The sequence below is a fragment of the Leucopleurus acutus genome, assembly GCF_964270905.1.
Source record: "Leucopleurus acutus genome assembly, chromosome: 10".
Lineage (NCBI taxonomy): Eukaryota > Metazoa > Chordata > Mammalia > Artiodactyla > Delphinidae > Leucopleurus > Leucopleurus acutus.
The window spans coordinates 61,475,515-61,498,428 of record NC_139153.1 but is presented as its reverse complement, the minus strand read 5'-3'; the positions used below and the strand labels follow the sequence as shown (position 1 = coordinate 61,498,428).

At 40.3% G+C, this 22,914-nt stretch overlaps 1 protein-coding gene across 14 annotated transcripts in view; it reads right to left on the bottom strand.

Annotated features, from left to right (window-relative positions):
• The window catches only part of DST (dystonin), a 558,750-nt gene that overhangs the window by 266,909 nt on the left and 268,927 nt on the right, over positions 1-22,914 (bottom strand). For 13 of the 14 annotated variants that reach the window (XR_014326489.1, XM_082847286.1, XM_082847281.1 and 10 more), the window contains one exon: positions 9,631-9,692. Coding sequence is in view for 13 of the 14 variants with exons in the window: in XM_082847286.1 (XP_082703412.1) it covers positions 9,631-9,692 (62 nt within the window). In the remaining variant the exon portion in view is untranslated. Of the gene's footprint in view, positions 1-9,630; positions 9,693-16,604; positions 16,897-22,914 lie in introns of those variants that run through there. The other variant, XM_082847294.1, reaches the window with a different exon arrangement.

Sequence of the window (22,914 nt, the reverse complement as noted above, 5' to 3'; positions counted from 1 at the left end):
GGTCCAGGAAGATGCCACATGCTGCAGAGCAACTAAGCCTGTGTGCCACAACTACTGAGCCTGAGCTCTAGAGCCTGCGTGCCACAACTACTGAGCCCATGCGCCTAGAGCCCATGCTCCGCAACAAGAGAAGCCACGACAATGAGAAGCCCGTGCACCGCAACGAAGAGTAGCCCCCGCTCGCCACAACTAGAGAAAGCCCGTGCAGCAACAAAGACCCAATGCAGCCAAAAATAAGATAAAATAAAATAAATAAATAAATAAAAATTTTAAAATAAAAATAAAAAAAGAGAGAGGTACTGGGAACCTGACACACATAGACCAGGAGGAGGCGCTGTGACCGCGGAGGCAGACTAGAATGGTGTGGCCACAAGTCAGGGAATGCTGGAGCCACCAGACCCTGAAAGAAACAAGGATGGAATTCTCCCCGAGAGCTTCTGGGGGGAGCATGGCTTTGCTAACACCTTGATTTCAGCCCAGAAAAACTGATTTCAGACTTCTACCCTCCAGAACTGTGAGAGCATAGGTTTCATTGCTCTAAGTCACCGAGTGTGTGTAATTTGTTACAGCAGCCATCAGAAACTAATAATATATCCTTAGATCAAAAAACACTTAACTGAATGCCTATTACTGGGCACTGCAGATGTTTAGAGAGAGGTTTTATACGAATTTAAATCTTCAAACTTTAAAGTATTCATGATCTTTGGATCAAATAAACCCCAAACTGCACTCTTTCTTATATGACTACCCTGTCAATATCTGAAAACACATTTCTCTGTAATCCTCTCTTCTCAAAGCCACCTTCCCCACTTGTCTCTGTCATCCCTCATCCAAGAGATGGTTTCCAGACGCTTACCATCATGGTTGCCTCCTGTGGTCACTTTCCTTTTGACTGTCCCTTAAAACTCACTGTCATGACCTGAACAAAACACCCTGGATGTGGGCTGACCAGAGCATATTCAGCTCTGCTAAGACGGCCTGAGACTGCATGCAGGTGCATCACTGTTGTCAATCTGCAGTCAGCAGGACCCCCCAGCTCTGATTGCATGAATCGCTGCCCCACCAGACCTTCTGTGTCCTACAGGGAAATTTTTCAATCTTTGAGCAGAACTTTACATTTTCCACCATTAAGTTCTGTCTTTTTGATGAGACTAGAGGTCCAGCTTTCTTGATCTATTTATTACACTAAGTATCCTTCCAACCTATAATCTGATCAGCAGGCATTCTCCAACTCCATCTGAGTACCTGCTACAAAACAAAGGAAAGAACTAAGACAGAGACCCCTGTAGTCCCCTCCCTGTAGGTTCCCTCATTCAGCAAACACAGTCAGTCCCTTCATAGAATTCACAATATAGTTACTTCCAGTTCCTTAATGCCTATGTGTGAAATTCACAGTTCTTCCTAAAATGCCAGTTACGTTGCTTGTGTCCTCAAAAACTTCCAATGACATCCTTGGCTAACCCATCACATCTGCTTCTTACCTGGCTTCACCATTTCTTTCTTTCATTTTTTTTTTTTTTTAATTTTTACTGAAACATAGTCGACTGACAATGTTGTGTTAGTTTCAGGTGTGGCTTCACCATTTCTATCCAACCTGGTCTCCTTCCAGCAAACCCTAGTGGTCCAGTACATCAGGCGCATGGCACATGGCCCCAGCCCATCCCCTCCTCTGCACCCAGCTTAAGCCAACGTCCCTACCCTGTCACAGTCCCTGACTACTCAGGGCCGCCCAAGTCTCCTGGCTCTGATCTCGTAAAACGCTTACTGTCTCCTACTCATTCTGGCACTTCATCCTATGCTGCCTGGCATAACTGGTAATGGTTTTACACAAATGTATTTAATGTCTCCAACAAAACAGGAAGCTGCATGAAAACAGTACTTTCTAAACTGTATTTCAGATACAGCCCTGCTTACACCAAAGTTCAACACAGCCCAGCTGAACGTGAACTGAGTGTTATTCTGGACTTTTTTTTATTGATGAGGAATTTTATCACAAAGAAATTATTATTCTTCATGATGAGAAGATATTCAGAGTTTCTCAATCCCAAGCTACTAGTCACCTACATACTCGCAGGTGACTTCACACTCCTCTATGTTATCTCTTACAATCTTGAAGTTGTCAAGATTACCAAGTCGACTATTTTTTCACATTTACAAAAACCTGATTTGCTTCTATATTCTACACTTCGAGGCTTTAAACCAGACATTTCCTCCAAAAGCTTTCAACCCTTCCTCTAGTACGTACACTATCTCTTACACCACAACAGAAATAATTTAAACGTCACGTCATAAGCTCAGCTTCCCCCTTTAGCTTTGATCACTAAATTCATCCTTAAAAATTTAGTGCAGTAGAGAGAACAAGATCCAGAAACAGCCAGACTAGGGTGTCATCCTCCCTTCCTCCTCAGACAGGTGTACTCTCTCTTAGCCTTATTTTCCATACACATCCTGAGAATTATTAGCTACGTCACCCGGGGAAATTATGGAACCTCTCTGGGCATCAGTTTCATCATCTGTAACGTGGGGATTAAGAACAGTCAGGATCCAGATGAATAGATAAAGAAGATGTGGTACATATATACAAGGGAATACTACTCAACTATAAAAAAAATAATGAAATAATGCCATTTGCAGCTACATGGATGGACCTAGAGATGATCATACTAAGTGACGTAAATCAGACAAAGACAAATATCATACGATATCACTTTATGTGGAATCTAAAATATGACACAAATAAATTTATTTACGAAACAGAAACAGACTCACGGTTGCCAAGAGGGAGAGGAGTGGGGGAGGGATGGATTGGGAGTTTGGGATTAGCAGATGCAAAGTATTATATATAGGATGGATAAACAACAAGGTCCTACTGTAGAGCACAGGGAACTATATTCAATATCCTGTGATAAACCTTAATGGAAAAGAATATGAAAAGAATGTATGGTTGTGTGTGTGTGTGTGTGTATATATAAAACTGAATCACTTTGCTGTACAGCAAAAATTAACATAACATTATAAATCAACTATACTTCAATTAAATAAATTAAAAAAAATAGGTCCTGTCCATATGAACTGTTGTGAGAAATACATTAAGACGTGAAAGTGACAGCCTGGCATGTGGTTTGCTCTCAAATAATATTAGCAGCTATTAGTAGTAGTAGTAATAGTATTAATATTGTAAATATAAATTAATTTTTAAATTTATTATTAATTAATAAATATAGCCTACAGTAGAGGTGCAATAGCTACTACTATTTTTTAAACATTATCAGAATATTTGTTGGTTATATCAAATGAAACTGATGGTTCATTACAATATTTATCATTTTATCTATGACAGGTGCTCTCATAGTGTGGCCCCAGCTAAGCAGCATCAGCTTTTTGTTAGAAACCCAACTTCCTGGAACTTATTAGAATGGGAAATTTTCAGGCCCCACCCCAGATCCAGTGAATATGAAGCCTTGGGCTGGGGCCCAATCATCTACTTTAACAAGCCCTCCAAGTGGCTCTGATGCAGCTAAAGTTTAAGAATCACGTGTATAAGTCTAAGGTCTCGAAAAAATACCTTATTTGCCAATTTTAAGAACCACAACCTGCATTATACTTTCAGAAAAGGTATTTTTCATTAGCCCTTTAAAAGTCGATGCTTCAAAAATTTTCCTCTCTCATCTGTGCCCACAAATGGTAAAATTACTCAAGAAGTATGCAATGGTCAAGAACACAGAGCAAATAGAGATTTCTTCCTATTCCCTAAAAGTTATCACTGTGTTCTCAGCTTGGGGATTTACATTTCCTCCCAGCCACCAAATCACAAGACAAAGAACAGTGTGATTGATTCAGCAGGGCCATGAAGTCATTGCCTTTACAATGTGTGCAAAGGATGTCTATGCTGTAAGTAAATCAAGCTTTCCAAAGACAAGATGGAACAGAGATAAAAGTGTAATCATCAGTTGGGTATCTCACAGGTGGTAACCAAGCAGGTTACTAAGAGGGTGTGGTTCAATATGGAATCCAGGGCCTCTTCCTCTCCAAATGCATTTATGTATCAATAAAGTAAAACTCAGACCAAACATCCAATTACACAATGTTAATTAATACATTTACAGTATAGCTAACCAGTGCTGAAGAATATATTTCCACCATGAACGGTTATTTAGATGGATCCAACACAAGTAAAGCACATTATATGAATTCTCCAGACTTCAATCTTGCAAAAATTTTTCATCCCCTTAAATTTTTATTCCTCTTCAATGCAGCCTCTCATTCACAGCTCAAGTTCTAATTCTGGGCCCAGGCAAACAATGAGTTAAAAAGGAATCTTCTGATCTTTAAAGTGCTTCAGAAAATAAAGAGCTTCCTTTCTTCTTGTTTCCTCAGAGCAAGGCAAAAGCTACATCATTGGTACTTAGATCTGGGTGCCATCTGTTATATATACTCATCAGTTTCTAGACAGCAAGACAGAACTGCATGTGATCAGGAATAACAAAAATTAAATAGTGACCTAAGACCCTCTAGTTTATAAAGTGCCATAGGTAGAATGGGCATAAATAAATACTGCAAATAATAGAAGAAGGCCAACAATTTTATACTTTAGAACAACTCTCTGGGTAAAATTTAGCTAACTGAAGTCACAGGTATTTTCAATAACAACCAACTCATGTTTTAGTACTATAATTTAAATTATGCTAAAGAATAATACATAATTGTTTCTGACAACCATAGTTTACCTAGAGATCATAACTTGCAAGGTAAACAATCCAATATATTCAGCATGGGAAGAATCTTGTAGAGGCAGCAGATGTGATGTGTTAACTGGGCTTCATCCTTAAATATATTTTGCAGAATGATGAATCAAAAGGAAAACATTCTTGCCAGAACAATCAGTTTAAATAGGGACAGGCTTAGTCATACAACTGAAATACCAGAGCACTAAAATTTAGATACATCTGGAAAAAAGCCAAAGACGTCTGCTCACCAACAAACATGAGTTTTAATTAAGCAAACTGTTTAAACAAATGTAATTTTAGCTCTGATAAATATAAGTCTATATTAATTTTTTTCTGGAGAAAAAGCTATATTAAAAAATCCTAACCAAGTATTTTAAGGAAACAGTGTTTACACATACGGATATAATAGTAACTTAAGCAATCATCTAAAAGCTCCACGATGTTTACTTTTCTCAGTCACATAAACTTTTAAAAATTGACCTTGCTAGAAGCATCCCCTGGGCACTGGGTATACGCTAGTTTACTGCTGCATAAATCCTAACTTCCTAAATCATGGGATTAACTAGCAAATACCTGAAAGTATAAAGTGGAGAAAAGTAAACAGTCTAACAGCCAAGGGGAACCCGCTGGCATCTGCAAAACGCCCCAGTGCACCAAGGAGCCCAGGGCTGACCTGGGCCCCCAGCCAAGTCCTGCTCTCGCTATGTGGCTTCTGATGCAGCTAAACCAGAAGGGGCTGTGGCGGGTGCCCCCTCCCTTAAATCAGGGAAGCAAACTGGACAATTCGAAAGCTATCCTCCAAGCGCAAGTCCAAGTGAAGGTACAACCGAGGACCAGGAGTGTGCTGAGTCTTCACAGACACCTTTTCTGCGAGGGGAGTATGTGGGAGAAGAGGAAAACAGGCCTTTGGGCCCCCAAGATCAACCCACAGACCACAAGGGAGGGGCGTGTAGAGAGGGTGCGGCTCAAGTGACCCAGCAGGACTCCAAGGCAAAACGGCCAAACTATCTCCCCCACAGATTCTGACCCCCAGACCCTAGCTTTTTCTAAAACAGATGTACTAAGAGGGAAAGTACTTGAGGTAAAGAAGAGATTTGGATAAGGCAGGTAGCAGGGCATGTGAGGCACCCCGCCCCTGCTTTACCATTTGGTTTGCAGCCATCCACATCAGCCCACTCTTCCACCAGCTCTCACTGACTGAGCGCTGACAATCTGCCAAGCACCAGACTTTATGCTTAGATGGACGATCTCATCAAATCCTCACACTAATCCACTATTTACAGATAAGGGCGGAAAAGGTTACGGTCACACCAATAATAAAGTGCAGAGCTGTCTACCTTCCATCTTTGCCTTACATCTCCCAGACTGACAACCTTGTAGGAGAGTCTTCTTTCAAAGACAAAATATACTATTTATCAAATGAAAAGGAAAATCCAGTGAAGAAGGTCTATTGTGGAACTAAGCTCTCAATCACCTCACTGCCCAAAGGAGCAGAACTACTAACAACAGATCTCCTTGGAGCCACAACTTGGGTAAAATAATTACATAATATTAAACCACAATAAACACATAAAATAATCACTTAGAAAGGTCAAAATTTTTAAGAATTATTTCAAAAGATGGGGAGCACACTCTGGCCTGCGTCAGCAGTCCAGGCAGCTAATAAGCCCAGGGCAGAGTCTCCAGAACTTGGTCCCAGCATACAACTCCCGGGCTATGGGGGGCAGCACAGGGCACAAGGTAGGCATCCTTCCCCTCTTTTCCCCCTTTAACCTCCTCCACCCCTTCTTCTCTCTTTTCTCTTCTAACCCCCTTTCCCCCTCCCTTCCCCATTGTTTAAGGGGAAGGTCTACAGTTAAAATGACAAAACAGAGTGAGTACACACATAAAACTACTCGAATATTATCTAAATGATTTTATTCCCACTTTTTTTCTCTCTTTACCCATCAATTTTTCCTTCATTTTGCTGACTCGTTCTTCATGGTCACCCTTTCCCTTAACATTTATATAACATAATCTAATTTTATGAAAAACTCTTCAAATAACATACTTTCATTCGTTGCAAGGGAATAAGGTAAGGCAAGAAAGGTAAGAGATCTGCTTCTCTCCTGTCCCTGTTTCTCCCTGAATATGTTCAATATTTCAAGGGAAGAATATAAGAAGATCAACATAGAAGAAATATTTCTTTCTAATATAGAGATTTCTAATCTAAAATCCATTTACTTACTTCGCATTTCCTACTAATTGGGTTACAACCAAACGGCCCCCAACAGCGACAGTATCCAACATTCCTCTTATCATCATGTAGGTGAAACGTGGAAAAGATGACACGAAATCTGGCCTTTCTCTGGTCAACTCACAACACAAACCTGAAGAGCCTGGTGCCCCAAAACGTTTAGGGATATCTGATGAGTTTTCTTCACTTGAGGGTAATGGTCTAGCTTCCAGACATAAAAGAATAAATGTTAAAACAAACAAACAAACAAAAAAAACCTATGTTCTCACATATGTGAGTTTTGGGTCAGAAATTTCAGTGCACAATTTTTCAGTAAGAGTGAATTTTAAATTCTGCCCTACTTCAAGAAACAAATAAGCTAATTTGATTATAACCCTAATTAGTTAGACTGGCATCTATCTAATGGCTGTTGTACATAAAATACTTATTTTCCTATTTCTTACTGGGTTGCAGCAGAAGTAAGCCTAAAATCTTCTAGATATGTCATTTTATCAAAAAAAGAGGTCACATACTCCAAGTAAATCAGGATTTGAACCCTTGCTGTCTGACTGTCCTGGCTTTGTGGGCCTAATCACTAAATTAAACCAACTTGGAGGGTTGTTGGAGGATTAAGTGATTTAAAACTTGCCATGGGCGTTACACATGGTGAGAACACTCTTGCCAGGCCCCATGATGTGCCCTAGGAGTGGATAATGCAGACTTGTCCTCAAAAAGCTCAACTAGTGTTTTGAATTTTGAGCAAAGGCAGCTTCCTTACATGCATTCATCCAATTTACACGCTGCTCGTAAGGTGAGTGGCCCAGCCCAACACGCCCAGTACCCAGTAGGTCCCCAAGGAACATCCGTCTTGTACCAGTGCTGAGTTCCCACAGGAGTCATCCTCATGGGTTTCTACCCTCCACTGCCAACACTGTGACTTACACTCCCAAAGACACAGGGAAACCCTCTGTGTCCCCGACATGCCACCCCCAGATGGCCACAGTCACAAAGACTGCCAGGCCAGGAACCACCAAAGGGGCATCTCTTCATCCAAAACCTCGCTCCCCCTGGACTCAGCTCAGAGATGGGGAAGTCCTGTCAGAGCCTTCAGCTCCAACGTTCCACAATGCAACCCTCACATCAGCCCACCTCTGCCCTAGCCTGTAGCAGAGTCCTGCTTACACGGAGTGCGTGGGACACAAAAGATTGGGGGAGGGCAGGTAAACTGCTGGTGTGATACCTTCCTCAGAATTCACAAGACACTGCCTCACGAGAGCATCATAAAGCAGAGGGTCTCCACCTTTCATCTCCAGCCAACACATTGGAGGATTAGTAACAGAAATCCCAGTAGTAACAGAAATCCTTACGGAAGTGAGTCTCAGTTGGGGGGTGAATGACATGGCCCTCCAGAAGGATGTAACAGATTCGGGAAAAGGATTCTGTCCATGGGTGATGAGAGAGAGGGGACTAAAACTTCTCTCAGGTAATCTGATATGCTCCCTGAAATAAGAATCGCTTTTAGAGAGGGTTATTAAATGCTATTACAGTACTGGCACCATCCCCCTAGGGTACATGATGGTTTGAATAGGATCTGTAGGATAGCTTAGGGATATAACCACATTAACATAATGTTTCTATGTGAGAAAACTCTTTCCAGGTCCCAAACAACAGATTTAAAATATTACCTTCTCTCCGACTTCAGGACTGTCCATAAAAGGGGAAGAAAGTGACTAAGAGTTAATTGTGAAATCCCATGGGCTCTTTAGCTGAGATTTATGGAGTTATTTTGGGTCCCACCGATCCAATAATTCTACTGGAATTGGGACCCAATAACTCCATGAAATTGTATGCAAACGTTGTGCACATGTGTATTTTTTGGAAGAGCTTACATCAGATTCTCAAAGTGACCCATGGCACACAAATAAATATTAATTTAAGAACCACAACTATTAACTGCTTCACAGAGAAACATACTCATAAGCACCAATCTCTGGGTCATAGTAAATACAAGAGATAAACTGATTTGTCTAGACTTCTGTCTGTAATCCGTCCTTTTTGTCTTGTTTTTAAAGATTTTTTTTGATGTGGACCATTTTTAAAGTCTTTTATTGAATTTGTTACAATATTGCTTCTGTTTTATGTTTTGGTTTTCTGGCTGCAAGGCATGTGGGATCTTAGCTCCCTGACCAGGAATCGAACTCGCCACCCCCTGCAATGGAAGGCAAAGTCTCAACCACTGGATCACCAGGGTAGTCCCTTTTTTTTTTTAAATAAACCATCCTTAGTCCCACCTAACTCTCTGCCATCTGCATAAATCTGATGCCAGAACTTGCTTGGAATCTTGAGAGGAAAAAACATTACTGAGAACTGCAGTTTTTCGATGCCCTAACACGTAAATATTTACATATTTCTTAACCTGCTGAGATTTTTTACAGTCCAATAATAAGAGGTTTTACTCATGTCACAGAAGACACTGCAATCACTGGGCACTCATCTACCACCCCCATCATGACCCACAGGCCATATACCAAATAATAACAGATGCCTGAAATGCATGTGAAATGCTCTAGAACTGAAACTTCCCACTTGATACGGAAAAGCTGTGCTTCACAGCCATACAACCAAGTAATGCACAATAAATTAAAACCTGCAAAACAATTCAAAGATGCAAAAGAAATATACACTGACCTTCATGAGATGCTGATTTATCCATTTTGTGAATGTTTTCTTCTGAACTTTGTCCCGTTCATCTGGAAGGGGGAAAAAAGATATAAAAGAAGGTTGGTAAAAATCTATGACTAGGAGACTTTCATTATCACTATGCAAATAAAGAAGAGTAAGGTGTTCAAAAAGTACTGTTTGGTGCACTTGAATTTTCTTGGTAAGTTTTGGCACATTGACACTACCTGTGAGAAAGATTGGCCTCTTCCCAGTGTGGCGTTTGCCAGCACTGCCTTCCACACGCTCTGCTGCATCATCTCCACAGCCACCACCACCAGGAAGTCCTCTCACCTCCACCGCCACCACCAGCCTCCACTGAGCCCCTGCATGAACTTCCCAAAGCACCTGACCACAGATTACATCCCAGCTGGTCTTCACGGCCACAAGAGGGAAGGGAGGCAGTGTCACTCCCATCTCACATAAGAGGAAACCAGGATGTCGAGAGGTCAAAGGACTTGTCGACGATTATTCAGAAAAAGACTTAAAGCTGTGATAAAAGGCAGGACTGAATTCAGGTCCTCTGGCTGGAAGTGGACACTGGTTTAATCACGAACCATGCTGCTTTTCTCCTAGATTCCCTGTGTTGAACGATCTGGTAACAACAAAACGCCCCACTAGATCCTTGCCATAGAGAGTGATACTGTCCTGGTTACTAGACACGGTGCAGAGAAGGGTGAGGGGAGGTCTTATGATGTAGGAGGAAGAGCACTGGAACGTTCCGGTTCATCAAGTTATTATTTCAAAGAAATCCTAATCTCCAACATCTAGAGAGGACGCTGGAAGCCATACTCTCTCCCTGTCCTGCTCCCAGGCAGCAAACCCCACTCTCCTGTGTCCTCCTCCCTCCACTCTACATCTGGGGCCGGCTCTTCTTTCTCCCCGTGGTCCTCTTTCTTTTCCCACCCCTGGTCCGCATCTCCATCCTTTCCCTAGGGGCAGATAGGCCTCGCTCTCTTCATCTCTTTCTCTTCTCATTCTTCATCCCTGAGCCCCATAAACTACTTTAAATGGAACGAAAGTTTCTTTGAAAATGCTATGATCCAGCAATCCCACTCCCGGGCCTATGTCCGAAGAAAAGCGTAATTCGAAAAGACACATGCACCCCAATGTTCACAGCAGCACTATTTATAATAGTCAAGACGTGGAAACAACCTAAATGTCCATCAACAGAAGAATGCATAAAGAAAACATGGTACATATATATACAATGCAGTACTACTCGGCCATAAAAAAGAATGAAATGATGCCATTTGCAGCAACATGGATGGACCTAAAGATTATCATACTAAGTGAAGTAAGTCAGACAAAGACAAATACCATATGATATCACTCTTATGTGGAGTCTAATTTTTTTAATATACAAATGAACTTATTTACAAAACAGAAACAGACTTACAGATCTTGAAAACAAACTTATGGTTACCAAAGGGGAAACATGGGTGGGGGGGTGATAAATCAGGAGCTTGGGATTAACACACACACATTACTATATATAAGACAGATAACCAGCAAGGACCTACTGCATAGCAAAGGGAACTCTACTCAATATTCTGTAATAACCTATGTGGGAAAAGAATCTGAGAAAAAATGAATATATGTACGTGTATAACTGAATCACTTTGCTGTATACCTGAAACTAACACAATATTTTAAATCAACTATACTCCAATAAAATTTTTAAAAAACAAGAAAAAAAGAAAATGCTTGTCCTATTCATGAAAAGTATTTACGTGCTTTACACTAATTTAAACATAAACAAAAATACTTAAATATGTCAACTGGGAAAAATATCTGTAAACTGAGACACAGATTACTAATATTAATACAAAATAAAAATAAAAAAGAATAAGATGAACATAATGTATAACTGGGCAAAAGCAGACAATGAAAATGATTAAAACTTTATGAAATGAAATTAATTTTAAAAATGAAAAAAAGTAAATGCCCACAGGTACTCAACCTCACTAACAAATAATAATATAGAATAAAAATAAGCTTTTTCACCTATCAAGTTGTCAAGATTTTATGAAAAAAAAATTCATGTTGACGAGGGCACAGGGAACAGATATATTTATATATATCTGTGGATATGCATATGCATATGCATATATATATATATATATATATATATATATATATATATATATATGGCTAGTGGAAATGTAATTTGTTTGAGATCTCCTAGACCTGCACCGTCAATACTGCAGCCCTTAGTCACAGATGTGGCTATTTAACTTCAAACCAAAATTAATCAAAATAAAATAAAATTAACAATTCAGTTCCTTGGTAACACCAGTCACAATTCAAGTGTGCACTAACTAACGCTGGACAGGGTACGGATACAGAACATTCCCACTGTCACAGAAATTTCTACTGGACAGTGCTGCTCTACGACAATTTGCCAATAAATATCAAAAGCCTTAAAAATATATTTAATTATATTTTATACCCTTTATAATAATAAAGGGTATTATTATAGTTAATACCCTTTCCCAGTAAGTCCACTTCTAAAATTTATCTTAAAACTATCATCATGGTTGTGCACAAAATGTATCTATGAGAATATAAATCAGTGTTATTATTTCAAAATAAAAGTTTAGGAAAAAACATAAATGTTCAATGATTTTAAAAAATGGATAAATAAATTTTAGTAAAGCAATCCAAAGGCTTGTTCAGATTCGATTCTTTGCAAAGCTACCCAGTGATGGCATATTATTTAGAGCTCTCTTACCCTTTAATGCCAACAAGAAAAGGGCAGGGGAGGGACCCTGCAATTTCCCTTGTATTTCACAAGCATTTCTTCTCCAAAGTATCCCCTTGAAACCCTTCTCACTCCCCATCACCATCAGGGAGAACCCAAAAGGCACCTAAATAGGGCCTTGCATTTTGTACCGCCAATAACACATTCCTTTTCAGTGCCCAAACCTCTAGTCTCATTCTGGACTTCACTTTGGGTATTAAAAATTGGAAAAGCTGACCAAGAAGACAGAAGTTTGCTAAATCTGAATATAAATGCTCAGAATTTATGCTGAAATTATTAAACTTGCCCGATCCCCAACATAAAATCCCCAGGCACTTTGCATATAACTACTCCGCCAAGACCAATTTTATCAATAATTGTTAACCAACATTATCATCCACAAAATATTTATGAATTCCCCTGTTGGCCCCTCTGGGGCATGATCTCGACCTCAGTCATCTTTGTCTACCCACAGTAGATGCCATGATGCTTCTATGCACTCAACAAACAAATGCCCATGATGTGAATTAATTATGTTTCCCAAAGGACAATCCCACTCAGGATAACAAGGTATAATTCCTTATATACTTAGACACAGTGGTACATATTACTGTATCTCTTAAAGTAATAATGATGTCGTAAATGTCTTTCAGACTCGCTATTCCTAAAGAGGTCAGAATGAACCTAAATAATTAGTACGTAAGGCAAGAACAAAGAAAGAGAAGCAATCTACTAGTCCCAGCTTCCCTCCCTCACTCATCCCAGCATCCATCAGATCCTTGGATGAGCCCAGTGCTGTGTAGTGCTGGGCCCCCTAGACTGGACAGATAGAGCACTGGCCCTTGTTTTCTAGAGCTGTCACCTAGAGAGGGCACCTGACAGGAAGGCAGTGTGACAAGCATGCCAGCTGAGCAAAGGATGTGGCACTCACCATGCAAGCAGTACAAAGGAGAGAAAGGCCACCCCTGTCCAGCACAGGCAAGTGGGGCTGGAAGGAGGGCAAGGAGATTAATTAGCAAGACAGAAGCCAGCCCTGGTACAGACTTCTCCATCAAAAAAGAAACCCTCCACACCCTCTCCAGAATTTATTATTTGTAGACTTTTTGATGATGCCGTTCTGACTGGTGTGAGATGATACCTCACTGTAGTTTTGATTTGCATTTCCCTAATAATTAGGGAATTTAAACTGGTGCAGCCACTATGCAGAACAGTATGGAGGTTCCTTAAAAAACTAAATATAGAGCTACCATATGATCGAGCAATCCCACTCCCGGACATATATATCTAGCGAATACCATAACTGAAAAAGATACATGCACCCCTATGTTCATAGCACCACTGTTTACAGTAGCCAACAATGGAAGCAACCTAAATGTCTACTGACAGATGAATGGATAAAGAAGATGTGATACACATATACAATGAATATTACTCAGCCATAAAAAAGAATGAAATAATGCCATTTGCAGTCACACGGATGGACCTAGAGATTATCATATTAAGTACAGTAAGTCAGACAGAGAAGGACAAATATCATATACAGCTTATATGTGGAATCTAAAAACTTGATACAAATGAACTTATTTACATAACAGACATAAACTCACAGACATAGAAAACAAACTTATGGTTACCAAAGGGGAAAGGTTGGGGGGTCGAGATAAACTAGGAATTTGGGAGTAACATATACACACTACTATATATAAAATAGATAAACAACAAGGACCTACTGTATCTCTACTCAATATTCTGTAATAACCTATGTGGGAAAGGATCTGAAAAAGAATAGATATAATATTGGGTTGGCCAAAAAGTTCGTTCAGGTTTTCCGTAGGATGTTATGGAAAAACCCGAACAAACTTTTGGCCAACCCAATACATTTACAATGTAGTGTTGGTTTAAGGTGTACAGCACAGTGATTCAGTTTCTTTCAGGTGTGCAGCACAGTGATTCAGTTTTACATATAAAAAACTGTGTTGTGATTACCCAACACTGTAAATCAATTATAATTTGATAAAAATAAATTAATTTAAAAAAAGAAACCCTGATCTCATAATTTCAGATTGAAAGAGGCTTAGTTAGAACTCAAGTGTCGTGATTCCCCCCAGAATTGCTTCCACTACCCCAAGATCCTACCACCTTTCCTTTCAAAAGGAAGTACTGAGCACATCCCAATCACAGACAGTGCTGGGGAGCCAGGCCCTCCTGACAGCTGTGGACTTTGGACGGAGAAGCGAGTGCAAACAAGGGAACCTCCTCAACAAAGTCTAGGGCTCCTATCACATTTTGGCAGTGCTTTTCTAACCTCCAGCAAAGAAAACAGAGTGAGGGAAAAAAAAAAGAGTACTTCCGAGGCAATATTCACATTAATACCATCCAATTAATAACCTAGGACCCTAATGTTAAATCGTCAAGTAAAAAACAAAATGTACTATTAAAAATTCTTGTTCAAGAATAGATAGCTTCCATATCAAGTTATGAAATATGAGATGAAAAGCATTCCTATAACTATCTACCAAAATTTTATTAATTTATTGAATCAGCGCATAATAATATGAACTCTAACAAATTTACTCTGTCCCATTAAATTTAACATATGATGTGTATTATACAAACTCCTCTTGGTACATAATGGTTAATAAAATATATTTATTTTAAAAAAAGAATGTATATATATGTATAACTGAATCACTCTGCTGTACAGCAGAAATTAACACAGTGTAAATCAACTATACTTCAATTAAAAAATAAATTTACAAAAATAAAATATATCTCTTTGGGTTGTGAAAAGCCATATGCATTGATATGTTAATTGTATAATTTATGATGGAAAAATTAGAAGCAATCTAATTAATATTTGATGATTATTAAATTCTGATTGTCCTTTAAAAATATATATATATGTACATATATATATATTTACTTCTTTCTAAATTAATAAAAAACGGTCCTATATTTTAAGGAACATGAAGAATAGAACACACGTTCTTAAAAACTAATCTCTTAATGGTTAATTTTTTAGCCACGTGGTAGATCAAGAAAGCTGATTCAATCGAAGGATCAAATAATGAGAAACTCACTTAAATTATACAACCATAAAATGGCTTTTTTGATCACTGAGGTTTTGTTGTGGTTGTTGCTAGCAGCTTTTCAAAAGCACTGCTGAAAATGTAAGGTGGGAGCTAAACGTTTAGCAGGTTAATACTGAGGTCATACCTCGGGATTATGATCCACAGCTAAAGTACTGGCTAAGGTACAAAGACTAAAGTGAACTAAATAACACGTGATTCATAGATTCTGATACTGTTTTCTAACAGTAACAACCTAATCTTTTCTTTTAAACTTCAATAAACCTAGATGATTCCCCTTCAAGTACGCCAAGGGAGGTTCTTTAACACGTGAAGTTTCCCACGATGCTACAAGAATGAGGAAAGAGTTAATGTGGACATTAGGCGCTCAACTTTCTTCAGGAAAGCAACTTACAGTCCAGGAATACTTAAGCCTGGGGAGACTGTGATTTACCGCTTTCCATACACATTATTTCAAAAGGGAGTATTCCTGATGACACCATCTAATTTTCCAAGTCTCGTAATGGTTCTTTATTTCACTTCAGTGAGGGTTGCCTAACACTGAGATTTATATTTAGGGCGACGTTGCTAAGACAACAAAAAGGAAAGATCACTCCTGAGTTTTTAACTAATCCTACTGGTTTTACAGACTATCCATCTATTTTTCTGAATGAAGCTTTATAACATCCCTTTCTTGGAAAATTATTTCATTTAGAGAGTACGTTTTAAGTGAAAATATACATGTACGATCAACTCGTAAAGTACAACATAGCTGAACATTCTATAAGGACACAGAATGCAAACAATAACAGAATTTGAAAAAATAAAAAAGTACAAAAAGAGCACCAATTATTACAACTTACACTGACTGGTCTTCAATAAACTCCAATAAAAGCTAAACCCACTTCATATCACACACAAAATAACTATTATTATTTCAACGCATATCCTATGCCCAACAACAGGGGGAAGTTCTGTCCAGGGAGCCTCAGGAGTTGTCACGGGAGCCTGTCCAGATTTCCAGAAGGTGCCCCACAGTCTGCTAAAGCCCCGCTGTGCGAACCCACTCAGGTCCTGCAACTTCCCTCTCCAATCCTGCGGCACAAAATTTAGATAACGGGTAGGCTACTGACCCATGCAGCACATCAGCCCCACCAGCCTCGCGTTCCAGTCGCCATCATCTTTCAGGACCTGCCCCATCCTTGCACGGGAAATCGGTCCAGCAGCTCCCTAAACTTTCCATACCAAAGCTCATGTGTCAGAGTCCTGGTAAGTTTCTGGGTAGAAAGGAAAACACTGACTAGACACTCCCACTCACAAGCTGACAACCAGTCCACTCCCCCTTTTAAACAAACATGAGCAAAGCCAGCCAGCCTCCGCCACTATTTTGCAGGGGACGCAGACAACACTTACTAAAAAGAAACTAAATCATCTCTTTCTCCTTTGACGCTTAAAGCTGTTCAAATGAAATCCCTTAAAAAGAGAGTTTTGATTGCCTAACTTTTTTGCAACGAGGCAAACCAATCGGATGTTAGATTTCACTGCTGCACCAGCTCATCACATTCCCTCCTCTAACACCCCAGGCAGGATACCCCTGGGATAAAAAAAACAAAACAACAACCAGCTCAACTAGTTTCACTCATGCCTGATATGTGTGCGATGAAGGTGGTTTAGGAAGCCCAACTTTATAGGCTAGACACACCTCCTTCAGGGGAAACACCACTATCAGGTATTTCTTTCTGCACTTTCACACATTTCCACATGAATCTCACAACGATTCTTTGACCTGGATGGTACATCTTCATTTTAAAGATGTAACAAACAAGGTTTGGGGAGATGAAGAAACTAGCCTGAGATTTCACAGCCTAAGTGGGATCTGAAATCTGATTCTAAAACCCACTTCTCTTCTATGTCATCAAATAACAGAACTTTTCTATGTCATCAAATAACAGAGCCCCCAATCTAATAATGCAGGAAAAACAAGGAGTCTCCAGCTTATAAGGACTTCACTTTCGAACATGAAGAAAAATGTCAGGAAATGAGAATCCTTGCTCTAAAGAAGCACCAGACCAAGTGTCCCCAGCACAACTGTTTGCCTGAGACTTTACACAAACAGACCTGCCCGAACAGAAACTGTACAAACAGTAACTCTACAAACAACAAATAGGAAATGATCACTACTTATTTTTGGCAACAGGGAATCAGCCAATTTGATCATGCCGAGGGAAGAGACAATGCCATATTAACAGTAGCTTTGAATGTGCTTTGAAACATTCAAGTATGATTTCTAACTCTACTCTAAAGAGACTGTAAATGACAATTATATCAACTTCTGCAAAAGTTTAAAGTATCCTTCACTTTCTCTCCCTTTCCAATTGTCTGTTTCAGAGCCTTGACCTCCACTACCAAAAAGCCTAAGCCTACCTATCTCCCTGAAAGAGGGTAATAATAATAGCAAACAACTCACGGAGCGCTTGCTATGTGCCAGGTACTGTTTTCACCTACACGTATGTAACACAGACGGCATGGCATCCTCACACAACCATAATAGGATCATGCCACTCACAGAAGGACCCGAGGCACTTGAAGCTTAAACATTTGCCTGGGGGCTTCCCTGGTGGCGCAGTGGTTGAGAGTCCACCTGCCGATGCATGGGACACGGGTTCGTGCCCAGGTCCGGGAGGATCCCACATGCCGCAGAGCGGCTGGGCCCATGAGCCATGGCTGCTGAGCCTGCGCATCCGGAGCCTGTGCTCCGCACCGAAAAACATCTGCCTGGGATCACAGAGCTACTAAGTGCAGGGGGTGGGGAGAAGATGCAGTTTTCAAAAGCATGTTCAATATTATAATTTCATACTCGGAAAACAAAGTACTAGCTTTTAAAAAATAAGTTAACAAAAAGGAAAACCTGAGGCTTGGCCAAATCTTCAGTAGTGGGGATACACAAAAGATGTAATTCACACTCTGCACATCAGTGATTGTAGAGAGTGGAGGAAGGTACTCAGGATGGTTCCCAAGGAGGTCAGAATTTAGGATAAGGACGAGACTTCTGCATTTATTAATAAAGGTCAGGTGTGAATTTTAGAAGAAGACTGGGAAACACTTGGCAAAAGGCTCTATCTAAGAAAAGAGAGAGAAAAAGAAGAAAGGAAGGAAGGAACAGAAGGATGGAAGAAGGAAGGGGGGAAGGGAAAGGAGGGAGGGAAAAGAAAAGATGAAGTGTGGAGTTTTGTGGGAAAAAAAGATGGAAGGAAAAGGAAAAAGGGGATCTAGGCAATTTCCCCGCTATTGCTGGGAAATAGCTCTGTAATACAATACGGTGAAAACAACAGGGGAAAAGCTGTAAGATTTCTTTCATTACAGAAGAAGGAAAACTGGCTGGAAGAAATAGTTGGGATCAGTGAGAAGACTAGCTCCTGAAAACTGAAAGACAATGTCCAGCTGTGACCAGGGAGCTGGGTGAGAGGGGGTCAGATCTGCTGCCATCATCACCCCTCAGGCCCCCCGTGAGCCTCACCCCTCATCACCTGGGGCCCCTTGGCCTCATCCCAGTAACAACAGCCCTGCCCACTTGACAGGACCTTCACCCACAGTGGTCTCGGCCAACATCACTGGGACAGGAGGTTGGAGGTGCAATGGATAAGAGATGGGAGTCCCTGCTCCTGTTTTGGTTGAAAACGCTTCCCAAATATTCCCACAGAAGCATCATGTTCCCAGGAGCACAGAGGTACAGCTGATGTCCATTTCCGGTTCACCCATTGGTCTGTGTGCCCTGCTTCTGTGGGACCACGGACGTAGAGGAAGAAACTGAACATCTCTGAGGCATAGCCACGCCCACCCCTACCCCATTTTGTTAAAAGCAAGACTCTTTTCAGGACAATTCCACTAAAATTATGCCATTGATCTATCCATCATTTTATAAAAAGGTTGCAAAACATCATGAATGAAAGTATACCAGTGTTATTTCCCAGTAATTCTTTAGCTTAGTCACAGCTCCAAAGTCCCATATATCAATACTTCAAGCCTATAGCTGCTCTCCCAATAAGAAGGCCTGTTCCAGATCTGCTGTCTTTACTTCTGGCCACAGCAGACCTAGGGCTTTTGCATGATGCAAAGACACACTTTGATGGAGAGAGGTTCTCTTCTCTCATTCTCAAGGTTCAATTCTTCTTAGCTTAAACAGAATTTTTTCTCTTCTACAAGAAATGACAGCACCAAAAACTCTAGGGTTGTCCTTTTCTCATTACTGGTTTTATCAATTTAAATTCCCCATGCTGATGATTTTCTTAGCATTTGTTTTTTATAACTATTATTTGTTAAGATCTGAATCTAAATGGAATTGACATTATTTTCTATCATCATCCCTCCTTGATCAGAGCATGATCAACCTACTGCTTCTGTGCTAGATCTAAGCATCATTAAAAAACACATTTAAAAAGGAGTTATTTGCATATCTAAATGATAATCTTCATAGAAAAGCTCTTTACGTTTTCAGAAATCCTTAAACCTTCTGCCAAGGAAATGAAGGCAGCTTAAAAAGGAGATGGAACTGACAATACATCTCAGAAACACAGTACAATAAAATCTTCAGATTTATGCTCCCTGGCAGTACATGCGGAAATTATACAATATTAGAAATGAGAATAAGAAAAAATTTTAAATAAAAAATTTTTAATTCTAAATAAATCATTTAAAAGAAAGTATAGAAAATTATGTTTTATAAATAGTTGGGTAGGAAGAGTGTTTCAAAACAAGTTACAGGGCTTCCCTGGTGGTGCAGTGGTTGAGAGTCCGCCTGCCGATGCAGGGGACACGGGTTCGTGCCCAGGTCTGGGAAGATCCCACATGCCGCGGAGCAGCTGGGCCCGTCTGCTGAGCCTGCGCATCCGGAGCCTGTGCTCCGCAATGGGAGAGGCCACAATAGTGAGAGTCCCGCGTACCGCAAAAAAAAAAACAAACAAAGAAAACAAGTTACAAAACCCAAAAGAAACTAGACATATAATGGCTGACAAATTTGACAAAGCAGATGCTATAAATGAAGTTTAAAAATAACATGAGCAACAAAGAAAATATATGCTACATATATAATACACACCAAGAATATCCAAAATAGATGAATAAGTCCTATTAATATTCAGTAAGAAAAAAAGGCAGCCCCTACCCAACTACACAATTTAAAGGAATGAAAAAGATTCAGGGAAAGGCTCCCCCAGCCTTCCAATCAGGAAATGCACGTGAAGCAAATGATTTCATACTGGCAAAAATTTTATAAGAATGACAATAACTAATGCAGAGGCAGGCAGCCCCATGTGTACAATGGCAAAAAAAATTTTGAGGGCAATTTGTCAGGATCCACTACAAATTAAAATGCATACAACTTTCTGTATGAACAATTCTACCTGTAGTAAAACTAAAGAAACACTTGCATGTATATGATCAGCATACAGGAATGTTTACTGTAGCAAAATATATGAAGCCACTTAAATGTCAGTCAATAGGAAGCTAGATGAATGAATTATATATACTTCACCCACCTTCTAGAATATTAATAAGGGAAAACTTGTACATAGTGACATAAAAAGATTCTAAGATACACAGTTAAGTGGAAAAAATGCAAAATAATAAATACACATAAAAGAGGCACATCAAATTGAGAAAGCCATTTCATCCTAAGAGTGAAAGCTAAAAGAGGAGGGGGTTGGGGTCATAAATTTCACATTTCATTCTGCATTATTTCTAGACGGAGTGTTTCAGTCTTTTACAAGGAAGATGTATCTGTGTATTACTATTAACAATAACTGTGAGGAAAGAAGTGTTTCAAGTTATTTTATTCAATTAGGTATTCAATACTCCGGTAGACTCTACGGAAGATACAGGGAAAAGACAGACAGCCGGAGCACCCCCAACTCAGATCCAAAGATGGAGAGAAACACCTCAGCCGTGGGTAGGCTTGTTCTTAGGCTGCTGGGGGCAGAAGGGAGAAGAGGAGGGAGGGGGATGGAGAAGGGGGGAGGGAGGACGAGGGGGGAGGGAGAGGGGGGAGGAAGAAGAAGAGGGGACAGACAGGGAGAAGGGGGAGGGGCAGGGAGAAGGGGGAGGGGCGGGGAGGGGAGGAGGTGGGAAAAGGGGAGGTGTCAGAGGCCGGGAGAAGAACAGCAGGGGCAGCTGGTGACACCTCTTCAGAGGATGGCTGTCCAGGCTGGGATACTAAAGGATGAGTCTTTAGAGAGTCTCTGAAAGAAGAATCAGTAACTGAGAAAATACTCAGAAATTACCCTGCTTGGAGGGCATCCTCGGTCGAAGTTTAACTGCCATGGAGCAAAATGCAGTCTGGTTTTGTGCTGATAGTCAGGAATCCAGAAATAGCACAGGGGTAGAATGTGATAAGTAAGCTAAGGCATAGATGATGGAGAACAATAGACCCCATAAATCCTTCCCACAAACACCCTTTTGTGTATCTGCTGCCCCGTCCCCATCAATGATCAGATCACATGCTCCGCTGTCAGGACAGCGGCTGCGGACCAACAGGATCGGATCAACAGTACCAGATGCTTATGGGTTCTGCTCTGAAGAAGAATTTACTGGTATCTCTTCTCACGATTGGCCAAGAATTGAGCATAAAACTCCTAGTATCTGCTTTTTATCTTTCTCCCACCTGAGAATAAAGAACCTTCCAGTTACAGCTACACTGTTGGAAGGTAAGTGCTGTCTTCGAGCTGACTGCTGACGTTCTGATTCACTGTGCAGGAAAGAAAGTCTCTGCAGTTCTCTGTCTGTGTTACACTAACTTCCCAAGTCCATGAAAATATAGGGTGACTCACACGCACAACATTTTCCCTCCTGTAACAGCCCGGCCAGACACAGAGTGAGTCAGCAGCGGGGATAAGAAGGTGGAGATCACCAAAGACAAGACTCTGAAGCCCTGGGGAAACCTTCAACCTAGGCTTGTTTCACACTGAGACTGCCTCCTGCTCAAGGTTTTTTTTTTTTTCTTTCCATACTGATTTTTTATTTATTTTTTCATCTAAATGGAAAGAAAAGTCAGGATTTTAAGGTCTGTAGAAATGGACAAACTTTTCCAGACCTCTGAAACACTTGAAGATACAATTAAAAAGAAAAGCTTCCTTATTCTCTTGTCTGCATAAGTTATGGCAGTAACTCAACTTAAAACAGAGCAGGGCTGCTGGTTAAAACAGAATTCATGTTAGTCTAATTACACCCTCATTTTTTGGGGGGGCTGTTTTTTTATTTTTTTTTTAACATCTTTACTGGAGTATAATTTTTTTACAATGGTGTGTTAGTTTCTGCTGTATAACAAAGTGAATCAGCTACATGTACACATATATCCCCATATCCCCTCCCTCTTGTGCCTCCCTCCCTCGCTTTATTTAAATGTAGTTTACAGCTCGTGGGGACACGTGCCTTAGTTACAGGATCACCAAG